This window comes from Crocodylus porosus, unplaced genomic scaffold, assembly GCF_001723895.1.
Source record: "Crocodylus porosus isolate Cpor-Errol unplaced genomic scaffold, CroPor_comp1, whole genome shotgun sequence".
Taxonomy (NCBI): Eukaryota; Metazoa; Chordata; order Crocodylia; family Crocodylidae; genus Crocodylus; species Crocodylus porosus.
In genome coordinates, this window is record NW_017728925.1 from 15,831,480 (window position 1) to 15,839,576 (window position 8,097).

At 42.1% G+C, this 8,097-nt stretch overlaps 1 protein-coding gene across 2 annotated transcripts in view; it reads left to right on the top strand.

Annotated features, from left to right (window-relative positions):
- Positions 1-1,225: 1,225 nt before the first annotated feature.
- Positions 1,226-8,097, top strand: part of QSOX2 (quiescin sulfhydryl oxidase 2) — a 37,317-nt gene continuing 30,445 nt past the window's right edge. For both annotated transcript variants that reach the window (XM_019540938.1, XM_019540939.1), the window contains exon 1: positions 1,226-1,470. In XM_019540938.1, the coding sequence (XP_019396483.1) occupies positions 1,236-1,470 (235 nt within the window). In that variant the 5' untranslated portion in view covers positions 1,226-1,235. The remainder of the gene's footprint in view (positions 1,471-8,097) is intronic.

An 8,097-nucleotide genomic window follows, 5' to 3' on the forward strand; every position in this document is an offset into this window, starting at 1 on the left:
TACCTGCTCTAAGGGGAGTGGTTGTGGTTGTTTTATAAGTGTATGCTTTTCGTTTGATGGAGGCAGCCAGCCAGCCACGTCCTACCACATCAAGCATCCCTAACAGAAGTACCGTTCAGCAGGTGACTGAATCTGGACCTCTCTTCGCAGAGGAATTTGTCATTTGCTTATTATAGCTACAGGTCATGTTCTCGTTGCTGTAATATCTGGGCATCAGTGAAGTCCGGAGGAAATGAGCAAAGAAATAGATCCAACCTCTGGATTTGAACTGACTTCAGTGAAGTTTGTAATAAAAAAATCAAAGAAATTGGCTCCAATCTCTGGATTTTCACCTATATCAATGAAGCCGGGAGTAAAAAAAATCAAATAAACCTATTCCAAGCTCTGGATTTGCATTGACATCAGTGAAATTTGGGGTAAATGATGAAAGAAATCGATTTCAATCTCTGGATTTTCACTGACATCAGGAAAGTCTGGAGTAACTGAGCAAAGAGAGAGAGTCCAATCTCTGGATTTTCCCTGAAATGGGTGAAATCACAAGTAAATGAGCAAAGAAATAGATCCAACCTCTGGATTTTCACTGACTTCAGTGAAGTTTGGAGTAAAAAAAAATCAAAGAAATCGGCTCCAATCTCTCGATTTTCACCCCTATCGATGAAGCCGGCAGTAAAAAAAAATCAAAGAAATTCGTTCCAAACTTTGGCTTTTCACTCACATCGATGAAGTCTGGAGTAAAAAAAAAAAAAAAAAAGGAAGAAATCGCCCCAATCTCTGGATTTCCCCTGAAACGGGTGAAATCCGGAGTCAAGGAAGGAGCGAAGGCGCAGACTGCCTCCTCTGGCTTTTCCCTCTTCTCAAGGAAGTATTTCCGATGCTGAGGAGCGGGGCCCGGCCTGGCTGTCCTCTGCCACCGGGGAAGCCCGGCCTCAAGGAGCAAAACCCTGCGGCTTCTCCCTGCCGGCCCGTGCTCCGTCCCCGCGGGGCACGGGGAGAAGAAGCGGGGCCCGGGGGCTCTCTCGGGCTGCGGCCGCCAACCCCGGGCGCATCCCAGCTCCCCGCGACGGCACGAGGAGGGACAGGCGCTACTAGGCCCGGCCCGTTGCTACGCGACCCGCTCGCGGTCCAACATGGCGGCAGCCTGTTGCTACGCAACCAGCAGCCCCTCCCTTTCGCAATCCAACATGGCGGCGGCCTGTTGCTACGCAACCAGCGGCCCCTCCCGCTCGCGGCCCAACATGGCGGCGGCCCGGCTGGCGCTGGCGCTGCTGCTGCTGCTGGCCGTGGCGCTGGCGCGGGCGGCGCGGTTGTACCGGGCGGGCGAGGACCCGCTGGCGGTGCTGGAGGCCGGCACGGTGCGGCGGGCGCTGCTCAACGCCTCGGCCGCCTGGGTGGTGCAGTTCTACAGCTCCTCGTGCGGCCACTGCATCGGCTTCGCGCCCACCTGGCGGGCCCTGGCCGGCGACGTGCGCGGTGAGTCCGGGCCGGGCCCCCCTCATCCCCCCCAGGGAGGAGCAGAAATGTTTCCGAAAGAACCGGGAGATAAAGCGATCGGGACTCGCGGTGGGGGGACACCTTGTATTGCGGGCCGTAAAATCACACTCGCGCACACGCCTGCCAAGTCTCGTGGGTTTTGGCGTCCTTCTTAAAGTCTGCACTTCGGGAACGTCAAAACTGTAGCTCTTTCTTTTATCTGTATATATAAATCTTAATAAATATAAAAGAAAGGGCTACATTTTTCACTTTCTTGAAGCGTAGACTCTAAGAACAACGCCACAAATTGTGCGAGTTGGCAACGCTATGCATCTCTCAGTCTAAATCTATATCTAGACAGATCTCTCTCTCTCTAGATTTAGACAGAGCTCTCTCAATCTAGACGGAGAAAGAGAGAAATAAATGTTTTTTGCCAAAAAGAAAAAAGATCATTTTAGATTGTAAACTCTTCGAGATCAGGACTATGGCTTCTCTTTATTGGCAAGGTGACTAACCTGTTTTTAGGGCTCCACAAATGGGCGGTGTTCAAGCTGCCGGGCATACCCTGGACTTGAGTCTTACAAATATAATAAAGATCTGAACTCTGTTGCAGCTCTGGTTTTTACACCGCTTCGTCCTTTTCTCCTCTCATTTCTCCATAGAGCTCCGCAAGCCAGATTTTTAGACCTAGAAAAGTAACGCCATTCAAATGAAGGGAAGGACAAATTGCCACTGCATTTTTGGCAAGACTTAACACAGAGAAGAGAGATCTGTGAATTCAGGTGCAATCTGTCGCAAAGAAAATTATTCAGTTTAAGGCGCTGATGATTTTTACCCCCTTTAAAAAAAGGCCTGCAGTGTAACCACCTGCAAATTAGTGAGGTTTGGCACATGTTATCATTGTGCAGTATGCAGTTTCACCTGCTCACTTGTTTTGTAGGTGCTGAAATGCTTCCCTGTAATTATAGATCTCCTGCAAGGAAACAAATTGGTCCTTTTCTTTAGGCATTGGTTACCTTAAATATCTGCAGGTTGTGGTGCTGAGAAGAACTGAGATTAAACTGGCCCAATGCTTCTGAGTAGCGTAATGGTGTTTTGTGTTTTTTATAAATTCCTTTAATGATGGATAAACTGATGCCTTTATAGTTGGATGGTTTTAGTTTGCTTTTTTGAGATGCCAGCACTTAACCCTCTCCGATTGTCTGTCCCATTCATGTGCATAAGTATTGAATGCCAGATACAGATCCAATTTTATTATGCATGCATATTTTCTCATGTGCACAAATGGAGGCCAGGTCAACAGGCAAGATGAAATTGCCTCCCGGCGTGGTTGTTGCAGAGAGCACTCTCCCAGCAGGTATGTGTGATCTCACACAAACCAAAGGCCTGTGTTCCCTAATCTCTAATCCTTCTGAGCATGTAGCTGGATTTATTTATGTGCTGTTTATCATGGTTCAGGAATGTATGTGGTAGTCAGGTTGGTCTGACACAAAAAGAAATGCAAAAATCTAGAACTCTTGGAAAAGTTTATCATGGTTAACACTTAATCTTTGACTTGTACATGATCAGCTTCTATCCCCTGTTCTGGTGCATCTTTGTCCAAAATTGTGTTAAAAATCTGGTTTTCCTTTTTATTACTCTGAAAAAAAGTAAGAACAAGGAAGTGCCAAATACGAGGCTAAGGCACGTGATACAGGAGTGTGGATGGAGCAAAACTTTTGTCAAATCAAATACGATGGCAGGAACTTAGTGCAGTTGACAGTTGTAATGTGTGCTCCTCAAACAAGCCAACTTTGTCATCCTGTCAATATGGAAAGCACATCACCATGACAATAGGAGTTTAATTTGAAAAAAACCCAACCCCAAGAATTAACTTTATGATCATGTAACTGAGTTTTATCATGTTTTATTAAAAAGGTGTTTGGCTTGCTTCTAAGTGCTGTATAAAAATAGCAAAAGTGGATTGTTTATAGATTAGCATAACAGCAGGTTGCCTGTATATGAAATAACTTTCCTTGTTTATAGCAACTTTTTAGAGTGCGTGTTTGTCCGGTGGAGCGCTTATTTCCAGTGTGACCGCCTGAGTCGGAAACAACACGATTGAGTTTGTCCTTGACCTGAGTGTTTACTTCCTATGACATCCATTGAAAAACACATTTGAGAACATATTCTGTGGGCAAACCCTAATCCAAAATGGGAGGACACTGGTTAATCTGCAGAGTTGGGGTGGGCAGGTTTGACGTTTTTCTTATTTATTATTTGACAGTTTTCACTGTAATACTATGATATAGCAGTTAGTAGTGCTGTCATTTCCCTCTCTTTGATCTCACAGTTAATTCAGACATGTGTTTTCTACAACCAAACAAAAATAAGTGCTGGATGCCAGAAAAAGTGTCTGATAAAATGGGAAAATAGGCAGACAGCATGTGACTGCATACTGTGTCACTGTCACGTGACGGTGCTCACAGTGATTTTTTTTGCCATAGTTGTGGGTGTTTGAATCATATGCCAGAAAGGTTTTGCTACCCCTGTTTGTAGGCATAGTGGTGGAGGAGCTGCTATAAAATAAGTTAAGGTTTGCTTATTATTTTAACCATTTTGGTTTGTTGAAAACTGAGTGATGTCAGTGGCATAAATTACAGTACTTTGAATCCCGTAGGATAGTAGATGACAAAACAAATGCAGTTCTTTCCTAAAAACAAACTGCTGGCTGACAGGTCATACTTGCGAGATGGAATGAGAGAAGCATGTTTGGAAGACTGATTTTAGGTAAGAGACATTATTTCTGGAGTTAGAACTTCTAGTAATTAGTGCATGTTGGGATGTATAAGGAAAAGTACTTTTGTTCTCTCTTAAATTGGATTTTAATGGGGCCTCTCATTCAGAACCTCTCTGTGCTTCACTCAGAATAGTATTTCTCCTGTGTCAGGTGGGGCGGTTCAAGTTATTACTTTTGGAAAAAGCTTCTCATTGTAAACTCAGTAGAATTCGTAACTCTTTTTAAGAACAGCCAGAGAGAGAGAGAGTACAACTCAGCATATCATAGAATTGGACCTTGCCGACAGTTAACGTTACTGTGACTAACTAAAAAACAAGAAGGTATTTGTGTTCTTAAATCTCATAGGAATGATTGAAAAGTCCTGCCTCGGGGTTATTTTTTGTTTTTGACGGGCATTATTAGATTCACAGTTTGTCAGTTCAGAACTGGCACTGCCAACGGTGCAGCTGATTTGTGTGGTATCCCGAAACGTTTCTGTCTTGGAATCTGGAAAGGTTTGAACTTAATAGGAGACTGACGTGAACTGTCATACTGATAAGTTTATAGAAAATGGGACGATTTCACTCCAAGGGAACTCTCAATATTTACGTTTCATGATTGTTTTATGTAAACGCTAGGCTGTTTTTCAGATCTCGAGACCGAGGTCTGATCTAAATAAGAAAATTATATCAATTGATCTAAATGGATTTAGGAAAGTATTCAGTTAAATCGATGCAATGCTTGTTTGTGGATACAGGGCTTGCATTAATGTAGCTCCCTTTTATTCCTTTGCATGCACTTAAAGCCTTAATTTCCTATAGCAGTGGTTGCAAGCTGAGAATAAACTTCTGAAAGCAAGACTATATTTGCTTTCAGCAATACCTTGTATTCAGCTGGAGCTTAATAATTTACATATCGAGTTTAACTTGCACTTTCAGTTCAGTATTCACTTCCTTTAAAATAAAGTATAGGCTTAGAATCAGTCTCAGTGTATTTACAAATTCTAATATATGGTTTAATAACCCATAGTTATTAAAGCTACTCTTATTGGGTATATTTAGTGATATAGTTTAAAGGCAATTGAAACTTGTCTGTAAAGGTTGCCCTGGGGCTGCAATCCCACAAGCGGGTTCTTGAAGCAGAGGTAACATGAGATGTGGGGGGAGACAAAAAAAAAAAAAAAGGAAGCCCTACCTCTCTAACCAGTCCTTCCTAAGTAGACACTTAAGTCTCCCTCACTGAAATTATTCATTAAACAAAGATGTCTTCAAAAACCTTATCATTAGCTATGAAATATCTTGCTTGTTAGTAGTTAACATCCAATTGGAAGGTATTTTTGAGAGAAGCTCTACAAAAGTCTCATTATCTGTTGCTATAAATTTAGAATGAGAAATACGATGAAGACAGCATGTGCATACATGGAAGAACACAAAAGAAAAGGGGTGTAACAAGACTTTGCCTCTTCACTGATATATTGAGGCTGGGAAGTTGAATACTTTAGAATAGTGAAGACCGGCAAATTAACCTACCTGTGGATTTTAAAGTTAGTAGATCAATTCAAAATATTGAAACAGAGGAAGATGATCAGTTTGGCTGGAAAATGGTTCACCATAAGTAATAGTAATTGGCTGTCTTGATTTAATTAAAATTGTATTGGTTTTCCTCTTGCATAAGTTTTGTGTTGTACTGACAGCTTCAAATATAATTTGTTCATTGACTGTTTTACCCAAACATTTAACCATCTGTTCCTCTAACCTGTATTTTTGGGACAATTTCCAGTACCTATATATGCGTAGCAAAATATCGCTTCTGCTTTGAAAGTACTGGATGAAAGATGACCTGTGAAATATTGGTACATGAATGTGTTTGACTGTTTAATAATGCAGTAGTAGAAAATCTTGGTACTTGTTCTCATCCCACTGTTACTGAGCTCTATTTAGGCTTTAAAATGACAGAAGTATTACTGAAAAAAAATCTAATATTCTGTCATTTTACCATCTTATGTTCTGTCATGTCTTAAAATGCCTTGGGTTGATGCCACTGTACATATAAACAGTCTAGGCAATGCGTTATAGTGGTGAACAGAAGCAGGGCTTTCACATCCCTTAGAAAACTAAAGGCTGCTTTTTAAAGAGGAGTGCTAAGCAACACGCATCCCAGCTGGTGCTCTTTAACCCAAGTGTTTAGCTAGAGATGGGCTGCCATTGTTGCAAAGTAGGCTATTTGCATTAGGTTTATAGTGCTTCTGTTCTTTGTGTGGCGGGGGATGAAGACAGGTGGAAAAGGGAGGAGGAGTAGTGAAAGTTGAATGAGACAGATACCCTGAAGCCAAACTTTTTTTTATTTTGCATTGATAAAATGGACTGTTGTGTCTTTTGTGTTTGTGTGAATACGTGTCCATCTGCTCAAGGATGCTTATAGTTACCACTGGCGCCTGTTCAGCTGTTGGCATCTTCAGCACAACTGAAATCCTCAATCAGCTGCTCCATCCTTCCTTCAGAGAGAGACAAAGGTGGAGCTACTGTTCAAAAGAAGTCCAGCATAGAAATGTCAGTTGAGTTTTGAACTTGATGAAATGTTCATGTTCTCTGACGCAGAGCACGGAGGCAAGTTTAGTATTAACTTGTTTTAACTGGGGCTGGTCCTGATGATCTTACAAGGTCCCTTCCAGCCCTAATGTCTCTGAAATTTAAAGGAGTTTGTTGATTTGCAAGAACTGATAAAAGAAACCATCTTCCAAAGAGATTTCACTAATCCCGGTACGTCTTCAACTTCTGCCAAAGCTCTTTAGTGCTTTAAAGTGACTCCCTGAGAGTGCCCTGGAAGTAGTTCCTCCTTACCTGAGCTGCAGTCAGGAGAAACTGGGGGGAGGAGGGAAAGAGGAAAGGCCTCTTATATTCTTACATATCCAAGTGCAAATTAAGGCCCTTTCTACATCCCCCCCCTACCAGCCACAGTAGTGTTTTTAGACATAGTGGTCAAGTATCAGAAAGGGTTTCCTCAGGGCCATATTTGAAAGCTACTTGCTAGCATGATTATAGAAGCACAGTTCCTCTGTAAAAGGTAGGCAGAATTTTTTTGGAGGAGGTTAGCAGTAGTGCTAACAGACACTGCCATACACAGTTCTGCATTCAATTCCTACAGCAGTTTCTGAAAACTGAAGTGACCAGGCCATGTCTGTTGTGCTCACCAGGCTTTGCACAACTGCATGTGCCTGAAACTGCTTTCGATGTTATCACAAGCACATTTGTGGGCTGAGAAACTTCGTGTTGAAAACCTATTAATGTATTTTCACTTAAGTGTACTCTTACCATCTGTTATGCCGATTGCACAAAGCTATTAACTGTGCTAGGTTAGGTGTACGCAGTATGAGAATTGAGAAAGATGTGGTCTTTGATTTCACTTTAGAGTGTATCTTTTCTGTTGAGATTTAAAATTACCTACTGAAGCTAATTGAATTACACTGATTGCAAAACATATGAACGGTCACTACGGTTTGCTTACTGCTCATAAGGCAGACACTTCAAACTTTCCTCTTCTTTTGACCTTCACATCGCGTTATGCTTTGTCACGAAAATAAAAACAGTCTTGATTATTTGTAGACAGAAAAGATCTGTCTTCAAAATCATAAGACAAGTGCTGTATTCTAATAGAAACAGCTCTTGAAATCATATCCTAATAGAACAGCTCCGCAAGCATGTTGTCACACTGAAAATATTGAACCTCAGATGTGGAAAATATCAACTGTTCTAAGTCAGCATAAGTTTTTCATTTTAAAGGAAGGGAGCAGAGAAGGTGTGGATAATGGATCTGTATGTTGGAAGTCAGGAGTGAAGGAGGCCGAGAGCTTGACCTTTATATCAGCGCTT